This window comes from Malus domestica, chromosome 01 (assembly GCF_042453785.1).
Source record: "Malus domestica chromosome 01, GDT2T_hap1".
Lineage (NCBI taxonomy): Eukaryota > Viridiplantae > Streptophyta > Magnoliopsida > Rosales > Rosaceae > Malus > Malus domestica.
The window spans coordinates 14,862,936-14,885,146 of NC_091661.1; the positions used below are offsets into that span (position 1 = coordinate 14,862,936).

General features: G+C 36.8%; 2 protein-coding genes and 1 non-coding gene across 4 annotated transcripts; 1 reads left to right on the plus strand and 2 right to left on the minus strand.

The window, feature by feature from the left end:
• Positions 1–412: 412 nt before the first annotated feature.
• LOC114826868 (small nucleolar RNA Z107/R87) lies at positions 413–506 on the minus strand. Its single transcript, XR_003775876.1, has one exon. It is a non-coding gene; the product is annotated as a small nucleolar RNA Z107/R87 (small nucleolar RNA).
• A 4,437-nt stretch (positions 507–4,943) lies between these two features.
• On the plus strand, positions 4,944–7,012 carry LOC103448467 (transcription factor bHLH93). The gene is made up of 4 exons (XM_008387752.4): positions 4,944–5,922; positions 6,188–6,358; positions 6,452–6,619; positions 6,707–7,012. Exons 1-4 carry the CDS (start codon positions 5,215–5,217, stop codon positions 6,791–6,793), a joined length of 1,134 nt encoding a protein of 377 aa, XP_008385974.2. The 5' UTR covers positions 4,944–5,214; the 3' UTR covers positions 6,794–7,012.
• Positions 7,013–8,039: 1,027 nt separating this feature from the next.
• Positions 8,040–14,250, minus strand: LOC103448314 (uncharacterized). Of its 2 annotated transcripts, XM_008387665.4 has the most exons (3): positions 13,824–14,250; positions 12,803–13,731; positions 8,040–8,982 (listed from the first exon to the last, which is right to left on the minus strand). In XM_008387665.4, the coding sequence occupies exons 2-3, from the start codon at positions 13,670–13,672 to the stop codon at positions 8,242–8,244; spliced, it is 1,611 nt and encodes a 536-aa protein (XP_008385887.2). In that variant the 5' UTR covers positions 13,673–13,731; positions 13,824–14,250; the 3' UTR covers positions 8,040–8,241. The 2 variants fall into 2 exon arrangements, with proteins under 2 accessions (XP_008385887.2, XP_008385811.2); XM_008387589.4 differs by having other exon boundaries at positions 12,803–14,238.
• Positions 14,251–22,211: the final 7,961 nt, after the last annotated feature.

A 22,211-nucleotide genomic window follows, 5' to 3' on the forward strand; every position in this document is an offset into this window, starting at 1 on the left:
TACACCACACATACTTTATCATAATACCCTTACACCCTACATTCTCATACACCTAATATTTTCCACACACACACCCCACATTCTTTGTCACATCCCCGCCCGAGTCCACCACATCTCAGGTCCGCTCTACCACCGTAGCACGATATTATCTGCTTTGGACTTACCATTTCCTCACGGTTTTGTTTTTGGGAACTCACGAGTAACTTCCCAGTGGGTCACCCATCATGGGAGTGCTCTAGCCTCTTTCTCGCTTAACTTCGGAGTTCCTACGGAACCCGAAGCCAGTGAGCTCCCAAAAGGCTTCGTACTAGGTAGGGATGTGAATATACATTTAAGGATCACTCCCCTAGGCGATGTGGGATGTTACATTCTTCAAATCTTATAATACTTATTTTCAATTTTTATAAATTAAATTGACTTAGGATTAAAACCTTAACATTCTCTAAAAAGAGAAGTCTACAATCCGGTATGTTGAGCTTGAGTTTCAATAGGTCATCACAGTCAATCTCCTTTTCTCTATCTCTTAAGCCTTTTGCTAACAAAAAATGATTTCTGCTAAAAAATGGCAACTGGGAGAACCTAATAGAGCAAAAGTAAACCCCAGAAGATGAATACAAATGGAAAGGGCATTGCAAGGTTGGCCTCCTATGAAATTGGGTAGTGTGGAAGGCATAAGTGGGCTTAAATAATTACCGATGTCGTTGAATAATTAAAACAATTACAAATATGAAATTTTACCTCATGTGAAACTTCTGAAATATTGATATCGTGTTCCATTTGTTAATTTTTATCTCAATCAACGTGTTTATAATTTCAATAGTTAGAATTTTATTCAACAATGGAGTGGAGGGTGAGAGGGGATTTGATGGTTGAAGAAGATAAATAACACGTTAAAAGTAATTTGGGGTGTATTTAGAAATTTCTTGTTTTCTTTAAACCTTATAAGGTCGAAATTGTTATTGCATAATAGGTTACATAAGTTATTTAATATTAAATTTTAATGTGGGGTGCATTCAACATTATGTGGGGTGCTAATAAAAAAAACCTTGAATTAATGTATTTAAATGTTAGTAAAGAAATGTATGTACCCAAATATATGCACTGAAATGTATTATATTAAACTAATGTACCTAAATGTGTGTACCGAAATGTATTATATTAAACTAATGTACCGAAATGTATTATGTTGAGCTAATGTACCTAAATGTTTGTATCGAAATGTATATACTAAAATGTGTGTACCTAAATGTATGCATCGAAATGCATTATAATGAATTTAATGTACCTAAATGAAAAAAAAAACAAAGTATATTGAAATATATTGTAAAATAAAAATTAATGTATCTAAATGTTTACAACAAAAATATATTACGATGAATGAAATGAAAATTATAATTATAATGAAATAAATGAGGTGATTAATGTATCAAGGGATTAAAATTAGATTTTGATCTTACTCATGATTTTAGTTTAAAAGTCATATTTGCCAAAGATTAAAATGAAATTTCCTATAATAATATTTTCTTGTTAGCGCAAATGGAAAGATTAATAATGTGTCACGTACAACTTTAACATGCATAAATAATTAAATTAAGACAATGGCATTACCATGTCAACCATACGAAATTCCAGATTTATTCTTATATATATATCAGAGAGCACACATTTTGTGTGTATGAACAATTTCTCTTAATAAATGCATATTTTTTAATATTACATAATTACTGTTTTGTCCTTCTTATGTAAATAGTGTGTATCAAAGGTGAGAACAAAAGAAAAAAAAATGACAAAAAGTTGACGAGGATTTTCTTAATAATAGTATAGATATATACACACACACACCACTAGTCTAATGAATGTGCCACTGCCAAGTGCCAACTAAAGGTAGGATTAGTCGATGTTTCCTCGAAACGGCGCGGCTACATTTCCCCTTCCCTCCAACTTCAATAATATTATTGTCGAATTCTCTGTCTGCTCTCTGCAACGTGTAAATTAGTTTTCCACCGTTTATGTAAACGCCAGTTATCAAATTTATAATCAAAATTTAATATGTGAGATTAACGTACAATCCTAGTGGGTTAACAATTAACTAATGCTCATTAATTTCTAACAAATACTTAAAGGACACGATCATCCAATCTTGATACCTAAGACAAAGCATAAGACAAAAGATGCGCCCCAGAGAATAGTTTTGACTCTTAATACAAGATTAATGATTATTAATCCATTACGTAGTCTCCAGTCCAGGATGATAAACCTACAGTTTTGACATGTGCTTATCGTAATTATATGTACATTGGGGCGGCGCCGCAGTGCTAGTGTTAAAAAATTATTATGCTGATTAGTGAAAAGAATCAATTCCTAAGCTAGTCTTAAGGTTTTCAATTCGTTTTATAATTTGGATCGATATACGCATATATTATATATACAGGTACAGCTTGCAAAGGAAATACATGCATGTTCATGCAAGAATTCTGTTTTCCCGTAAAAAGAATAATGTATGTATTCGGCTATTTGCCATTTATGTTTTCCACCAAATTCAAAAAAGTATTGACATTGGATGTTATGTCCCAAATTCTTGATTTGCTGACTATCGGTGGAGAATTAGATTAATTCCAAAAATTGATGGGCAAGGCTATTAGCAATATTAGCACCCTTCATTTAGATTAACAGATCTTACCCATGTTACAAGCGATGATTTTGTACCTTTTATTTTGTCTAACAAACTATGATTCTTTGCTATATATGATTTGCGGTAATTGTGTACTACTTCACGATTACATGTAGTTAATTTTTCAACAAATACTTCACAGGGGTTTGTAGTGTTGAAGTACATAAATTCACACATAATATATATGACAAAATTGGAATCTCATGGTTCCTCTACTAATTGTATCGAGAACTATTTGTACAAAACCCTACACCTATTAAATTGTACCATATCTAATTAAGTTAAGAACAATGTTGATATGGATTAGTAGTGAATCGATCAAAACTCTGACATGGTATCATAATGGGCCGCCTCTAGACCTCATTGAACCTGAAAAATCTTTGGAACCCAAATCAAATCAAATAGGGTCATTGATATGGAATTGGTGTTACGTGTGACAACCCACTAAAGCATGGTCAATCATGATCAAGAGCATTTGCTTTTGCACTAGCAGTCTTATACACAATTCATCCTGGGAATTGTTTTGGTGCTCCAAAATTCTCATTCTACACTTCGAACTTTCTATATTTAGAAAGAAAAATACACTTGTGAGGAATGTAAAATGAGATTTTTGGAGTGCCAATAACACTTCCCTTCTAGTATTGTCTGTATTAATATGATAAGAGCTTGGCTCCTTAAGGTTAAGGAGGAGTTCCTCCTTAAAATACTTCGTAGCCTGTTCTTAGAACTTCGTGTTGATGTTCAGAACCATTCATATTATAAATCACTCTGAAGATCCTTTTTGTAAAAAATAAATTAAAACTAAGATTGTTTAGTCAATCAATTGTAACAAATGTATATACAGTTCATAATGATTTTCCAAAGTTGTTCATCTATTTTTATAAAACTCGATGACTAAATGATATTAGTTTTAATTGCATTTTGAGATGATCTTTACATAGAGAACACTTCGCGTTTTCTTATCTTCTTCTCGTCCTATGAGTAGGTGTAGTACAAAAGGAGGGATTAGCAATAATGACCTAATAATAAACTAATTCATATAAATAAACAGTTCTGATCATAGACACAAAGTTTTGTAAATAAATTACGAGATATTTTATAAAGGAGTTTCTCCTTAATCCTTAAAGAGCCAAGTCTTTCTCTCTCTGAATAAAAATAAAATAAATAAAAACTTTTTCTTTGTTGTATCCAATCCAATCATACCAAAAGAGCCAACAAACGTTAAAATATTAAAGTGAAATTCTCTCCCCTTTTTTTTTCTTCACTTTCTTCTCTTTTATTTGAATGATCACAATTAAATCATGTGAAAAGGGAAAAGGTACATGAGGGGGCTAAGAACTTATTATGGGATGTGCTATCCACACACTATATTTTACTTTTTACACATTCTTATTAATTTTTGTCCACTGATTTTCTTCAATTCATTTGATTTGATGGCTGAAAATTAAAATGGTGTGTGAAAAGTAAAAAATGAATGTGTAGATATCATATCCCTATATTTATTTTCGTAAGAGGAAACGTGTGCGCATGCAAACCTACTTTCCTGTTTCCTTGATTATTCCTTAAGCCAGGACATGATAGATAATTAATTAGGTTACTTGCACTAATCACATAGAACAAATTGAACAAACAGACAAATTAAATTGTTAATTTCAATTAGGGACAATTATGCGTATTTATCCATGACAAGTTGCGTAACCCATCTGCATGTTCATCCAGTCCTATTGAGAACTTATAGAAAAATAAACGCCTGACAATCTGATGCTAATGCATTCTTTTCGAATCAGACAGATTTGTGGGTCAAACTTTCAGGGTATTGGATTTTTAAATTATAAATTTGTCTGATTATTAATTCGATGAAAAGGACATAAATTCACCTTGAGATTTGAGTTGGAGAGAGAGAAGGAGAATGAAGAGAGGAAAAAGCAGATTCCATTTCAATCTTTAGGGCTATAGCCTTAAGCTCTATGTAATGCATTATATTTTTATAATGCATTCTGGTGTGTAAAGTTTACGTGTAACTTGTTATTATCTGAAGTTATTAATAAAATGTCATGGGTAGAAGATTTATACATAATTTTATTACTAGTTTGAAATATTTCTGTTTCACAATAACATTATTTTTAAAAGACATATGTAGCTTGGTGTTAGTAGTAGTCCACAACGTCACGGTACTGGCAAGCTCGACCCATGACAATCTCTCTTTGATGTGGAATGAGTACGCACATGCATATGTACATATATATGGATACGCATACCCAATTTAAAGAGATTTTTATTTTAAGAGAAATTAGTTATGAGATTCACTTTATATCAATTCAAACATTTTGAATTGTTTATTTGTCATGTTACACCTAATAAATTATTCTAATAAAATATTACCTAATTCAAATCGTTGGAGACATTTAATTAAGTGCAAAAAATTGACGAACGTAGTGTCCAATGAAACATAGGAGTATATATGCTATTTTCGGAATATATATGTGTGTATATATATATATTTTTATATGTGTATACTTACAACTTTTAAGTGCAACTAGTTCATGTTCTTAAGTCTCTTCTCTAGATTTCCTAGTAACTATTCCTTGAGCAGTGTGGAGAGAGAGATGGAGCTTAGCGAACATGGTTTCTTAGAGGAACTGCTACTCGCTCCAAGAAGAGACGGTTGGAGCAGCCTCAACTCTGGATTGAATGAGTTATTTCCCATCAATGGATGGAGTTTAGATTCTTTTGAAGAGAACCCAGTTCTGGTTTCCTCACTTAATCCACAATTTGTTGGGTTCTCCACACAATCAAGCTTTGAAGAATGCCCTTTCACCACCACCACTACTGCCTCCTCCTCCTCCTACCCTTTTGTTGTTGATGGGCTCTGTGCAGTCCCAGAGATCAATGGCACTACTACCCCTCCTCCATTTCCACCACAAGATCATCAAGATTACCCTCCAATGGTGGAAGATGAAGAGTTTGGTAATTTTCTTGGGAGTGAAAACCACAGCAGCTGCTTGGAGTTGGAAGAAAGCAAGAACAAAGATAATCTCGGTACTTGCAAAGTTGAGATGGACCAGCAAGCAGCAGATCATCACATTATTCCTTCAGCTTTTTCCATGGGATTGTGTGGTGAAAAGAGAAGCAGTAAGTCTAAGAAGTTAGAAGGGCAGCCTTCAAAGAATCTTATGGCAGAGAGAAGAAGAAGGAAGCGCTTGAATGACCGCCTTTCCATGCTCAGATCAATTGTCCCAAAGATTAGCAAGGTGATCCAACTTTTGCCTTTGTCCAAGTTTCAATCTTCTTTTTATTTTTATGTTTTAAAATGGTGGCATTTCATTGTTTTTGTTGTTTCAATCATGTTAACTTTCGGGAAATGATTTTTGCACTCGCGTTTTTATCTTTTTGAAAGATGAGAGCGTGAAAATCACTAACTAAACTTTACTTTTTATCTGCTTCTGATGCTGCCCAAATTCTCCCTACTAGTTTTGAGAATTTTGTTGAAGGGTTAATTATTGTGAAAAATGGCAGATGGACAGAACATCCATACTTGGAGACACAATAGATTATATGAAAGAGCTTTTGGAAAGGATCAATAAGTTGCAAGAAGAAGGAACTGAAGAGGGTACCAATCAAATCAACTTAATGGGCACCTCCAAGGACCTAAGCTCAAGTGAGGTACTAGTCAGAAATTCCCCAAAGGTAAAATCCATTACTTCAATCTCTCTCTCTCTCTCTCTTTCTCTCTCTCTCTCTCTCTCTCTCTCTCTAACTTTTGCCTCATTGGATATACAGTTTGATGTGGAGAGGAGAGATGGAGATACCAGGATAGACATATGCTGTGCAGCCAAGCCAGGATTGCTGCTGTCAACAGTGAACACTATAGAAGCATTAGGGCTTGAGATTAAACAGTGTGTTATAAGTTGCTTCAATGATTTTTCAATGCAAGCTTCATGTTCTGAGGTTTGTCCGTAACTTAATTTTTTTACAATTTTTTTCCACTAATCTTTGGTTTTTAATAATTAATCAAGCGTTTCTAATGATATTTAGGGAGCTGAGCAGAGAAATTTGTTAAGTCCTCAGGATATAAAGCAAGCATTGTTCAGAAATGCAGGATATGGAGGAAGATGTTTGTAGGAACGAGGGATGCAAATTGCACAAGGAAAAAAGGGGTTGCTTAGAATTAAGGTGTGGATCTAGGACTTAGGAGGGAGATGGATTTTGACATGACTCCATGAGATTTTCCAAATAACATTGTCTATTTTCCAATAATTATGCATTTATCAAATGATCCATCTTGCAGCCTATTCTGTATTATCTACTCAATTTGAGGTATATATCTTTCAATTTAGGGGATTTTCTCGTATTGCATCAGTGTGACATCTACGGTGGTTGGATCTTTTGACCGCTGTATCATTGGCCGCACATGTAATGCTCTATTCATCATGTTTGTCATACATCAGAGCATAGTAAAACTTTCGCTAATTAAGGCACATGTGAACAAATCTTGTCTTCTTGGCCAAAGAATATGCGAAGAATATCTAAAGCGCCAGCAATGATAAAACTACACACAAGCCACAGCAACCTTAAGAATTCCATTCACCAACACAAAAGAAAAAAAACACATCTTGCTCACAGGATGTCATCAAATATTCTTTTCCCATCATGTCCAAGGCTTAAGGCCAAAACATTTGGTTTTTTTTCTTTCACTAGACATGATGTTGTGACGAAATGAGGATGGTACATGTTGAACAGATTAACAAAGGATTCGGATTCGGATTCGGATCATTTGCTTGGACTTTTGTATGCCGGGATCTGCTTCACATCCCTTCGATTGCCTTAATCGGACGCAATCCCTTACTCCCAATCAAACCAATCAGGGTTCGTTTCGTCGGTACGAGTGTCATGATAAGGACCATGTTTTCTCGACCATTTTTGTTTTGAACGTGCGATTTAGATTCACAGGTTGAAATTTTGCTATCATACAAGGGCGGGCAAACCTTCTTAGAATGACAAAGATTAGCAGAATTTAAGCCCAAATTGACGCAAAAATACACAAAATCAGATTGATAGGCTCATGTTAGTCAAATATTAGCCGACATATCTCAACCGTCACTGTCTTCCATTCTGTTACTTCTAAGATATGTGTTAGCTAAACTAAAAATTAGATGATGCTTACAAGTATTTAGTACAATCTCCGTCTAACGATCAGATATGGACTCCTAGTATAAATACAGAGTCACATGAATTATACCTGGCAGTAAGATGGTAATTGTGCTAAATACCTGTAAGTATTGTCGCTAGTCTCGAATTTTAAATGCATAGCAGAACTTCAAAATTTACAGAACTTGGATATGAATTTTAAACGAATTGCACGAGGATATGAAACAAATAATGAAATCATCCAAGAACTTGGATTATGATTAGAAAGAAAAAAAAGGTAAATATTTCACAGAATTTCTAACTTTCCAAATATGGAGGATAGACTACAACAGTACAGGTTCTGAAGTCAGCAATTGCAGAAAAATAATGCTACATCTCTCTTCATATGGTACATTTTTAAGGAAAAGAGAGGAGTTGCACTTCTAAGTATCATCTTCACCTTCCTCATCATCACTTACAATGCTATCATCGTCGAAATCAGAAGAGTCGCCGGCGACATTGGCCTGCAGATGTTGGAGTTTATTGATAGCATCTCTTGCATCAGAAACCAGGGCAATTTTTGCAGTTCTTACCACATCCACTTCATCAATTCCAGAAGTGGATTGTTGAGTGCATGTAGATGCAGCTTTTCTCTTTGCTTCCCTGGTATGTAATTGATCAATATATTTCTCATGCCAGACCTTGTTTCGGACCTGCTTCAGTACCAGGGGGCTAACGAGAGGTCTGCCACATGAGCTACTAAATCTCGACAGCAGCTTCTTATGACCTGAAGATCTTTGACTACGGTTTTGAAGAATTCCCTTTTTTACCTGTAAATTCTTTGGGGTAGAAGGTATAACACTCGCTTGACTCTCGGTAGATGAACCTAGACTGGGCTCAAGCACTGAAAATAGATCTCCCTCGTAATCTTGGTACACTTGCTGATGTTTTTGTAACAACTTTCGGACAGTTTTCTGGGCAAGATGACTCCTCTGTTTACTGCAAGCTGGCCTTTTAGACTTTGGCTCAGTGGGTTTAAGCAGTTTACTTGCAGAGAGTGAAAACTGTCCAAAGGGAGACAAATTTGTTAATGTGTTTGCCTTCGACCGGGTACGAGGTTGAGGTGGAGTTCTATGCTCAGAGTGGACTCTATCAAAGCACTCCTGTGCAGATTTTCCAGGCACCTGAGATCAATTTGTAGGTAACATAAGTTATCATGGATATATGCATGTCAAACGACAATGATACATGGTTACTGTCTCAAGAACCAATCCAATGAGGCCGCTAAATGCACAAGGAACTTTAAAACAAAGCATTGATTCATGGCTAAAAACTTCACTGCCAGCTAACTATTCAAACAACTGTTCAGGATAGAATAATGGAGAGAAATATGCAGTTGGTTGTAAGTAACGAAAGGTTAAGTTTAAAAAGCTTTTCAACTTAGGAACATGAACAACTGTTAAGGTTATCCATGCAAAATTAAAGGTTGAATGTAATCCCTATCTCATATTTGTATCATGTAGCAGAAGAACATTAAGATTTTATAAGTGACTCCAATGGAAACGAACGCGGTGTCAGTCTGATAGCTATCCTTAATTTTATGAATTTACTGCTCCTACTAAACACTTTGCTGCAAGTAATATGGTTTTTGTTATGAAAAATTAAATGGAGTGTTCAAAGTTCAAACAACAGAATGATGCTTTAACAGCCAAAGAAAAAACAACTTAAGGAGACCCAATAAGGTGAAAACCATGTTAAGCAACATCAAAAGATTGGTTACAAAAGAATCCTTTCTTCAACGAAAACTAAACCATTGCCGAAGTTAATCAATAAGAAATATTTGGTTGAAAGAGAAATGCCCATGATTATCAAGAGTGTGGCAACCATAGAAATTTAAAATTCCTTTTGGCATTCGGTCTAATTTAAACATATCTTACAGTTACTAAGAGTCATTCTATTTGGTTCTTAGAGAATCTTATTGACCTTGTCTTTTAGCTTTTAAAGAGTTTTCTGGCCTTTAATAAATAATAAGTCTTCAGTATTTCCAAGTCTTTTTGGTTCGATGTATGACGTCTATAAATTTTATTGAAAGGCTTTGTTACCTTGATATCTCCATGCACCTTTCTCCTCTTTACTTTTCTCCATCCCTCAAATTTCTCAAAAACTATACACAACAACAACAACAACAAAGCCTTTTCCCACTAAGTGGGGTCAGCTATATTTCTAGAACACCATTGCGCTCGGTTCTGTGTCACTTCTTCCATGAGATCCAAGTACTCTAAGTCTTTTCTTAGAGTCTCTTCCAATGTCTTCCTAGGTCTTCCTCTATCCCTTGGTCCCTGAACCTCTGTCCTGTAATCACATCTTCTAACCGGAGCATCAGCAGGCCTTTGTTTCACATGTCCAAACCACCGTAACCGATTTTCTCTCATCTTTCCTTCAATTTCGACTACTCCTACTTTACCTCAGATATCCTCATTCCTAATCATATCATTTCTCATGTGCCCACACATCCAACGAAACATTGTCATCTCTGCTACACCCATTTTATGTACGTGTTGATGCTTCACCGCCCAACATTCCATGCCATAAAGCATTGTTGGCCTTATTGCCATCCTATAAAATTTTCCCTTGAGCTTCAGTGGCATACAACGGTCACACAACACGTCGGATGCGCTATTCCACTTCATCCATCAAGCTTGTATTCTATGGTTGAGGTCTTCTTCTAACTCTTCGTTCTGTTGCAATATAGATCCTAGGTAGCGAAAGCGGTTGCTTTTTGGCACTTCTTAATCTCCAATCCTCACTCCTAACTCATTCGAGCCTCCGTTTGCACTGAACTTGCACTCCATATACTTTGTCTTTGACCGACTTAGGCGAAGACCTTTAGATTCCAACACTTCTCACCAAAGATTAAGCTTCGCATTTACTCCTTCCTAAGTTTCATCTATCAACACTATATCATCTGTGAAAAGCATACACAAAGGAATATTATCTTGAATATGTCCCGTTAACTCATCCATTACCAATGCAAAAAGGTAAGGACTTAAAGATGAGCCTTAATGTAACCCTATAGTTATGGGGAAGCTTTTGGTTTGTCCTTCATGAGTTCTTACGACAGTCCTTGCTCCATCATACATATCCTTTATAGCTTGGATATATGCTACTCGTGCTCCTTTCTTCTCTAATGTCCCTTGGAACCTTATCATACGCCTTTTCCAAATCTATAAAGACCATGTGCAAATCCTTTTTCATATCTCTATATATTTCCATCGATCTTCGTAAAAGATAGATTGCCTCCATGGTTGAGCGCCCTGGCATGAACCCAAATTGGTTGTCTGAGACCCGTGTCTCTTGCCTCAGTCTATGCTCAATTACTTTCTGCCAGAGGCTAGAGCTTCATTGTATGACTCATTAACTTAATACCCCTAGCTAAAGAGGGAGAAGTGGTTGTACTCAGAAACTATAGTAACCTAAAAAATTTCTCCTTGGTTTGTGCTTGTACTATGTCATTTGAAAAAATAACCTTTTGCCTAGAGACTTTGTAGCTATTATTGTTATCAGTTTTTTTGTTCGAGAAAATTTTGGTCATTAAACTCTCAAGCAAGAGAAGAAAGCTATGATGTTCATAACAAGGAATATCGAAAAGGGTCCTCTTCTTGGCTAGCCCCTACCCAACAGAAGTTATGGTTCTTAGCGAACACAGGCATTCTTCTATCAGGTTGAGTCTCATGTCTGTATTACAGTCAAATATTAAAAACCCCAAGTGCTTGGGTCTACAAGGTAAGTGCTTAGGTCAATTGAGGTAAAAAACTTCATACCAGGTCATTCTCAAAAGCCATACCTAAAGTTCAGTTCTTAGTAAGCCCAATTTTAGCCTACCACCATTCACCAGTACAATCTTTCCTGACAATTAAGAGGACTATTAGTCTATCAACCAGGCCTATCACCTACTTGCATAATCATAAGCCTTCATAAAATATCATACATAAAACCTTCTCAGGCTAGTAATACTGTTGAGTTCTATAAGGTGGACTACCGTATCAGCTCCAAACCATATATCTGAAATATCCAAAACCGCACCAAATTTGAGAAGAACTGCTTAAGACCAGTTCCCAGTATGCAACCAAACTTACCAGCATTGTCACTCATTGGGAAAAGAAATGCATCATCTACCTATATCTTAAAAATCCTCCTTTCGAAAGTTAGAGTGATGTTTTGTTCCACAATTGAACTACATGAATTTCAAACAGTATAATATCTTTCCCTCCGCTCTTTTGGCCTTTAGTTGAATTAGATAACAAAAGACTTGTTGAGATAAAAACAAAAACAAGATGTGTACTTCCAGTCCCACTATATCAACAAAACATAGGAGTAATTGTCAATGACTCAATATCAGTGACAAAGTTTACCATTTTTATTAATATAATCCGGATTGCAGACTTCAAAAATCATACTTAAAGACACACACAAAATTAGTACTCTTTTTCAATTTAATTTTAATATTAAGAGGCTAAATTCTACTTTTGATCCCGATAGCGTAGGACTGACTCCACTTTAATCTTACGGTTCTAATGTCCAGACTCCACTTTGATCCCGATAGTATAGGACTGACTCCACTTTCACCTTGTAATTTGGTAAGTTTTGAATGTTGTCCAGAGTATACATTTCCATCACATTCGTTAAGAAAACAATCAAAAGGGGAAGATAATTTCTTCATCGTGGTGTGGTGTGGTTCTATGTTGCTGTCACATTAGTTTTCCCAGCTTAGCAAATACAGGGGAACATCCTTTTCATCAAACAACGATGAAATGTAATTTTGACCATATTAAAAACTTTAGCAAACTATAAGGTTGCTTCTTTAAATTAAACTACAAAAACCGAACAATTGGGCATAACATAATTCAATCTTCTTATAGCTAGTAATATGAAACAAAACTAAGCAGCTTGACATGAAAACAAGATTTTCAGAATTTAAGGATCATAGAAGGAATAGCAACTCACCAGTTTAGAAACCTTCTTCCAGAAGAGGGGTGTTGGCTTCGCTATCAAATAAGCTCTTTGCAATACCAGTTCTTGTTCCTTTGTCCACCCTTGAACAACCCCAACACCTTCTTCCTCCCTCTTCCCCCCTTCCTCCTCCCTCTTTCTCTTCCTCCTAACCGTCGCTTCTTTATTTCCACCGTCTATCTCTTGCATTTTGCACTTTTTCAGAACTCTTTTTGATGAATCAATACGAGCTCCATCTTTTCCAACACTTGAGAACTCATCTTTCTTCAACGACCTGTTGTTTCCACTCTTAGATCGAGAACCAGTTGCCTTATCAGTGCATTGATCCACAACAGATTGCTCAATACACAACCTGACAGATTTTCTTCGACATTTTTCTGACCCAGAACTCAAATTTCCGCAATTAGCCGTCCCATTTTCCAATTCGCCCAATTTCTTCGAGATTTTCTTTGGGGGACCCTTACCTTCATGGACGAGGACGAGCTGCTTGTTCAAAATCCTTGAAGAACGTCTAAGACTCTGAAACCCCTCAACCCCATTGTTCAATCTCGGAGATCTCCTCAACCCATCGTAGGATTCACTCGATTTCTTAGAGCTGAGTGGGAGACTCGAAGGACGTACGACACGGTTGCTTCTGGCTGTGGGTTTGGGGGTTTTCGGATTTTCAGACTCCGCAGCGCTCTTTTCCGGGCGGACAAGTCTCTGACATTTCCAGAGAATCGCTGTGGACGGCTCTGCTTCTTGAGTTTTCTGGGGTTGGAGAAATCTTGGAGATCTTCGGACAGTTGTGCTCTGTTGTGCTGTCTTGACTACGGAGGCTCTCACGGGCATTTTCGCAAACACTTGGTGGGGCTTTCTTTTCATAAAAGAGACTTTCTTTTTTAAGAGGGAAGAGAATTTGAAATTCAAACCTTTACCCTGTTCTGCAGTCGTCGATAGAAATCGTTTTCATGAAGTATTCAATGAAAATAAAAGGAAAAATACTCTTAACTTGTTCGGCAGGTTTAGTCCGAACCTCATTATCTCATTACGAAATCACTCAGCAGTCGTCGCTCGAGTCCATGTCCGAGTTCATCGAGTCCAAGGCCATGCTCTCCTTTTCTCATTCTCTCTCTCTCTACCCATCCAGGTCTCTCTCTCCTCATCGGGTCTTTGGTGGTTCCAGTGCCGTCTGCTGGTTCAGTTGGGAGGTAGTGGGTTTGACGACCATGGTTCGATTTGGTGGTTGTGGTGGTTTGATTGGGTATGGGTGATGGTGGTGACAGTGATTCAAGTGGGTTGTGGTGGTTCCGGTGACGTTTCTAGTTTTCAATGGGTGGTGGTTGGTTTGACGGCGCTGGTATGACGGTGGTGACTATGGTGGTGGTGGTTCAAGTGATTGGGAATGACGGTGGAAGTGGTGGGTAGGACGAATCGTTTCTGTGGGCAATGGTTTCTTGCATAGGAAATGAAGAATACTGAATATGGGCTTTAAAAATGGGCTTTAGAAACAGTACCGAATGGGAAAATATTATAAACTGGCCTTATCCGGTAAGTCGACAAGTCGACAAGTATTAAAAAAGAGTGGGCCGGAAACAAGAAACCTTAAAACGATCCGACCAAGTTCTACTTTGCAAGTTATTCTCTTCTGGGCATGATTTGACAACAACAAATGGCTGAGATCTAACTAAGAACTCGTTTTGATGAGATTAATTTTGGATTTCAACTTTGGAAGAAGTACTAGATATTTGCTTTTTGCATAAAGCATTTAAAGTGTTTTTCTATGATCTATTTTGGAATTTTACTACGGATTGGTTTTAAAAATATTTTCACCAAAAACGTTTTCAATCATTTTAAAAACACTTCCAAACAAGTCATAAATATCTTTTAGTTAAATCCTAACAGTTTATTTGTAAAAAAAGCATGTGGGAGAAAAATTACCGCCTACTTTACTACCCCTCAAATTATCTAAAATTTTGACTTTGCTTTTTTTTTTTTTTTTTTTTTAGGAAAACTAATAAAAATGACTTGAAAACTTTGAGTTTTAAGGATAAGGACAAAGTAAATGGTAAAATAAATAGTACCAGGATTGAATTTTTAGTGTAAAAATGTGGTTTTTCGTTAAAATGAATAATACCGAGAGTTTTCGTTAAATTCCTTTTTTTTGTCAAATGGTAAAATTCATTACCAAATAAGACAAGTACAATAAAGGCCCACACACAAGTTAATTACAACAAAAGAAAATGCCACAAACACACAAAAGACAAAGCCACAAGGCAAGTCTTGGAGCCCAACCCACAAAAAACAACAATACAAGAGAACCTAAAAAAACTATTATTCCTGCAGCTGCAACCGTTGTCGCCATCACCAAAAACCGCAAAACGAACTTCACAATCTGATGCCTCCCGCGAGCACCTTGGATCACGCCATCAAGAACTCCAGAAGTGGTGAAGAACAAAGTCGCCACATCCTCCAAGGACCATCTCAAGTACCGCCATCACGAAACCAAAGAAGCACACAGAAAGACATAACCCATAAGCAACAACGCCAATAAAGGTGAACATCGGGAATGACCAACAAGAGCCAACATGGGCGGTGGTGCGAACACCTGAGCCAAAGCTCTACACACCCTCCCATAGATCTGTGACAAATCACGAAAAACAGAGATGGTACCCAAACAGAATTGAGGATGGGCCGAGAAAGGATGAAAGGGGATGATTAAGATGTTGAAGGGGAATGGGTTGGGGAGGATTGAGGAAAATGAGGATTGGGAATTAGAGCTCAAAATTGTAAGATTAAAGGCCAAAAGAGAAAAGGGAGGAGAAGATCGTGAAAGGCATGGACGGGGAAAATTGCAAGCTACCAAAAAAGCAAAGAAATGAAGAAAAGACAGGAGAGGCATGGGACTGCCACCGACCCTAGCAATAGCTAGGGACAGCGGTGACGCAGAGCGATAGAACCGAGGACTGCTCACATGAGGCGGTGACAAATACTCTCATAATAAGAGAGGATATCTCTCATAGGAGGAGAGAGACTTTGCTATCTTTTTTTGTCTCACTATCATATACTTAAACTATAGTTTTCTAATCACTTCCTTGCTTCTGTTAGTTGGACTGTTAATTCTTCTGTTAACAATGATGTGGTGGTACGGAATTCATTTATCCTTCACTTATCAAGGTCTAGCCCGAGTCCAAGAGCTTTGACGATGTAGGTAAGCTCCAATGAAAGAATATTGGAAGGAAAACATACTTCGAATATGAACTTGTTCCCATTCAATAGTCAAGAATTCTTGACTGCATCGAGCTGGAACAATCTATTCTTCTAAATACCTCAATTCAACGCCAATTTTCTACTGTTACCATATAGTATTCACCTCTAATCGGTGATAAATAAAGCATTCGTACTTTTCGTTTTGTCTCTCAAAACGGGCTTTCAAGAGACACTCAATAACCAATTTTTGAATGATAAGCTAAGGATCCTATAAGTCCAACATTGATTCCTTTAGACATGTCAATGGAGAAGTGCATCCATAGTGACTGTGGTGGATATCTAGTATATAAAAACTAGCAATTCGCCTCATTTTGGGCCCATATAACTCAATTTTTATCCATGAACTATTTTTTGCTTGATCCAAGAGTTTCGATGATGCTGAAATGCCCAAGATCCCGTCCAGATGGAGCAAAATGCAAATCGGGCCTTGATTTTGCAAAAACTATTTGCAAGGAGAAGCTAATTCAAAGGAAAATGAGTCCCTCACAACAGGTACAACCATGGGACCTATACCTCCGACACTGTCGCCCGGCACTTGCCAACTCCAGCCTCATTTGATATGCAAGTGGAACGGCTCATGGAATGGTGCCTCACATACGCATCGCCGACTATAAGGTGTGTTATAGCACCATATGTTTAGAGTTGGACATTCTTGCGGGCTTGCACAAATCGGGCCATCGTCAAAGTCGTCAATGTCTTGTCGCTCTCTTAAGGTTGTGAGGATGCTCCAAATTCACTTGTATCGTCAAGTTTTCTTCTACTTTTTTATATAAGGTGTTGATGCACAAAATTAGTGAGGACTTTGGTACAACAGAAAGTGTTAAGTTTGTGACCTTCGCTAGATTACTCCGGTCACTAATGTGGATAAGTATGTAAATGGAGCGACAGGGAAGCAAACATAAGATGTACGTGGTTCACCTAGATTGGCTACATCCACGGAGTAGAGGAGTTCTCATTAATTGTGAAGGGTTTACACAAGTACATAGGTTCAAGCTCTTCTTTAGAGAGTACTAGTGAATGATTTAGTACAAATGACATTAGGAAATATTGTGAGAGAATGATCTCTATTTATATAAGAGAGTTTCTAGTTTCATTCTGACATTGACACGTGTCGTGTTGTGATTGGCTTCTGATGTTGACACGTGTGGCGCTATGATTGGCTTCTGATGTCGACACGTGTCGCAATGTGATTGGCCTCCTGGTTGGAAGGAAAGTCTTATGGGTCCTTGACGGTATAACGTTGATCGGTGCTCAGTAGTTTCGGGATTGGTCAAGTATGGTACAAACATAAGGTATCTATCCCAACCTTTTAAAATCCTAAGTCTGTCCCTACTTGCAAGTTTTCAATCTTTTGATGTGGCTGGTGCTCGGTTAAAAATTATGTTAAATGTTGCTCGAACATGTGACTCGACTTGATAGTGTGAATTTGAATGCTTTAACTTTTCGTGCATGAATTTTCTAGTTTATCAACTAAAAAAATCGTGCACGAATTCATGTCATTGAAAATCTTCCCTGAATAAAAAAAAACCCTTTATAAAGGAGGGGTAAAATGCAAATGGTTTGTAACTTAGTTGGTTAAGAACATTCACCCTTACATTCGAGGTCCCGTGTTTTAGAATTCTCCTCCCCATAGTTTAATGTAGAAATCTTATCGTTTGAAAAAAAAACGGGGTCAAAAATTTTCTTTGTTACTTAAACAAACCATTAATCTTATAATGTCATCTAAATCTTAGGATTAAGATTCTCCATTTGGATGGACCCTTATTATGCTCTCCATTACAAGGCAGATGTAAGGGCTAAATAATGTGGATTTGCTCACCAAACTTGCAAGTGATTAGTTTATTACTTGTTGAGTTAATAAAGTATGGGGAGTACATCTTCAAACGGGAGTTGAAAACAAAGGTATAAGATGTACAACTTTCAGAATCTTCATCCAAGCGGATTCAAGAAATTAGAGGATGTCTATGTAGGACCAAGTGTCCCACTCATGCAACTTGATAAGTTCTTATTAAAATATTATTTGATGAGAATATGCATACTTTCTTTAATAGGAAGTAGTACTGAGTAATACGGAAAATGAATAGTAAAGATTAAAAGTAGAATATCTAAAATTGTGAAAATTAATTATAACAACTAAAACACTCGCAGCAAGTGATGCATAGTAGTAAAGTCAACATCCGGGCAACCCATGTAAAATAAGATATCCAGAGCAGATTGGAAGCTGCCAGGAGAGCATTTTGGTTGGTATCCACATCTCTTTCGAAAAGAAAAAAAAAATCGCAAGAGAGAAAATTAAAGAAAGAAAACGTTCAGTGTTCATTCTTTTTATGACTAAAACCTAACTTTGTACATGGACTTGCACTATTAGTACTATTACTGATCCTTGGACAAAGCAGCCCATGATGGTTTATTTGTGCCTGCAGTGCCCCACTACATCAACATCAGCTTATTGAGTTGAGCTTGAAGGAGCAATGACCTAATTTTCCCAAATGGTAATGTTCTCTGCCCTTTTTTCTTGATGCAGTGATGTCCTAATAGGGCTTGTTTTCATTTTCTTTTCAAATCCAACTTTTAACCTCGCAATAGAAAGGCGAGCGTTATTTAGCATGAAATGAATGTCAAAAGGAAAAGTCTTAACTGTTGCTAGTTGCTCATATTCACTGTACTCAACTTCAACATGCATCAATAATTGTCGATTCTTTACGCGCATTAATTAGGAATAAGATTTACTCCCGACCTCTGTGTTCGGAACTTACAAATCGAGAAATTCAGACCGTTCAAGAGTGAGAAGAGATCCGTGCCGTTCCCCTTATGAGGAGATTTTTTAATTCATGGAAGACTCGTTTGAGTTCATGAAGGAATGTAGTTCAATTCCTTAATTTTGATTACTTAATCTTGTTGATTGTACCAAGATACAAATTTGAACTAATTTCAAGGATGTACTGCTGAAGCAACTTCTTTATTCATGTAGTCGTGAAACATGCATGCAGCTCTTAATTTCCATGGACCATGTTTTACTATATAATAATGGGAACTTTCAAAGCTCCCGGTACTGTTCACTTTAATGAAAAATCATATTTTTACATTAAAAAGTCAATCATGATTAGGGACAGAGCCATAAATTTTTTTTAGTGGGGTCAACCGAAAACAACTAAGAAACTTAATTATAGTATGGTTATACGCAATATGATATTAAGAATAGTTTCAAATGATGATATATCGCAATTCCAATGTTACAAAAATTTCAATATAGTAGTGGAAAATGACAAAGTGATGAGAAAAATATAAGTACATGATAAGCAGGATGGGGTTTTTTTGGTTTGAATGACAAAACAAGAGCATTATTGCTCATATAATATTTGATATGGATATTAGATACATATATTTTCTTCAAAAATAACCCGTGTATATTATATAATTGTAGTCTATAACTAAACAAACGATTTACTTGAGTGGGGGCATCTGCCCCCAGTGAGCCTTCAATGGCTCCGTCCATGATCTTGATACTATTTACTTTACTCTTTATTTTGTCCTTATTGTTAAAACTCAAAGTTTTTAAACTTTTTCATTAGTTTTCTTATGATAATTGTACAATAGCAGACATTAACGAGATCCAATCCAATCCAAGAATATATCAGCCATTCTTTTAATCTTTTCCTTTTCCTTTCCGTCAATTGACTCAATTATGCCATCTCCCAGTACTCCCACCATGTTTAAAGCAGTGATTACAAAAGATTTGATTCAGGAGATGGCTAATCTCATGTGTGATGGCCTATATATAAGAACAAAAACAAAAAATGCACGTTACATCAGCAGGCACTGTTGAGATAAAACCACTACGGATTCCACTAACAATTGTCCATCAAAAGCTTCTATGTACTGTCCCCATGTGATTTTAGTGCAATTTGGGACCCGAGAATGCATATATATATATATAGCTTGCTTATCATCCGTACGTTTAAAACCCTACTATTTTTCACTTGATTTTCTTCGAGAGAGTATATATATCTGGTGGTATGGAAGGACAAATCTGAAATGAGATATCTTAAGAAAAAAATTGGTGTGTTGAGCAGTTGGTTTGAAAGAAGTCACTTGGATCATCATGGCATATAAAAAAGTTTACCAAAACTATATATGTAATAATGTAAAAATGTGTGGGAGTCATGTTTTACGGTGAGTTTTGATCCGAGTGCATTTTCTTCAAAGCTACAAAGCGGTTTGAAAGTTTCATCTCTAGTAAAACATTATTCATGCACTAATAAGCACAAAATTAGCACACCACGACATAACAGCACACAAGATCAAAGATACAATATTTGCAAAATATATTAGTTGACTGCTGACGAGTGAGAATCAAACACGAGACTCAAGTTTACGACAAATATATACGGATCCACAACATTTCAAAAATATAGAAAAGAGTGGGAAAATGTGATATTTCTCATATGGTACGGGTGCAGAGATATTTTATTTGGGCCCCAAAAATCCCCTATGCCCTATGGGAGAGAATGTGGGTGGAGATACGTTGTTTGTGTAAAGACTAAAGAATGTGATGGAATTGTTTTTTTTCACAACACACCAAGTATTTGCCCACTAGCTAGCTTGTTTGTGATTGCGACGAACACTCTTGAAAATGGCACTGTTGCTGAAAGATCGAAATGAACTGGAAAAGTGAGATGGCTCTGGCAATAACGACGACAACAACAAGAGAGAGAGAGAGAGTGTGTGTGTGTACAAAGCTTCAGTACAGAGAAGAAAAAGGTCGTGAGTTTGTCATGGATATTATGGATATATTTGAAGTTCGAAAGCACCATGGTCCATGGAAACAGTGAAATTAGGACATGAAAATAAAAGATGATCAGTGTGGGGCTAATAAAAGTTGAGTGGTTGAAGAATGAAATGTAAGATGGTCTTTGTTGGTTATCATGATCTTTGGCGTCTTGGAATATCACTTTCCGTGACGTCAAATTAATCGGCTAATGAATTAAATTGTTTAATTTCCTTGAAACTTCTCGCTTTATGTTGCATGTCAACTCAAATTACGTGAGGCACGCATGGTTGTTTGGATTTCACACATGAAACAATCTGCTTTGATGCTATAAAGAAAGTTGACGTTTCACAATAAAATTAATTAGCAATATGGGAGTAGCCCAGTTACTTATAAGCACACGCAAGGTTCCTCTTTTTCCTGATGTGAAATTCATACTCTCAACAATGTTAACATTGTTGTAGGCATAATTTACTAAACGATTATAGAGGTCATGGAGAGAGAAAGGGTGTGGCACATACAGTCTTATATCTACTAGGATTTACACAATCACATTCCTAATCTAATAGGACTGCAACACTCCCCCTTGAGTGTGTAAATACTCAAGTAAATGGCGCATCAGGTCTTTAGCGATGAAGTAAGTACAGTTGATGAAGTCGTCGGCACAATGAGCGAATACGAGTCTCATATCAATGGAAGAATGCATAAAAAGTAAAACTCACAAAACCTCGCTATGGTAAAGCCCAAGGTGGGAGAAAAACCCATAGTCTAAGGAGAAAAGTGAGAAGTTGCATTAAGTCAAAACTATACGTCTTTTGGACGCAAGTAGAAGAGCTCACAAGGGTATGATTAGCCCAGGATGGGTGCCTCGTTAAAATCTAGTTAGGTAGCAAAAACCCAGTGGGAAAAATGCTCCTAATAGTAAGGAAAAAGAATACACTAAGATCAAGTGAGTATACTTCTAGATACTCTCCTTGAGTTTGACATAACTTCCAAATGAGAACTACAAGCATTGCATATGAATAGTTAGGCATACCAATTCCTCGGACAAGCTTCTGGAAGGTTGACTTCGGCTATGGCGTCGTGTAGAGGTCATCAAGGTTGTATGGGATCGGCTTGCATGACTTCAATCTCCTGATGCTTTGCTGATGTAGATGTAGACGCAATATGTCTTGGTGTTGACTTTGTTGATGTATCATGGCTTGGTCGGGTTGATATATGCGACATAGTCTTCATGGATCGTCATCGAGACTCAACGATGGATGAAAACACAGCAAGTGTTTCAAATATGATCAACAAGAACTCCTAACCATGTCTCACTTGTGGCGTAGTGAAGTAAGGTGAGTCTTGGAATGATTCGAAGATTTCGCAACTAAGGTCATATTG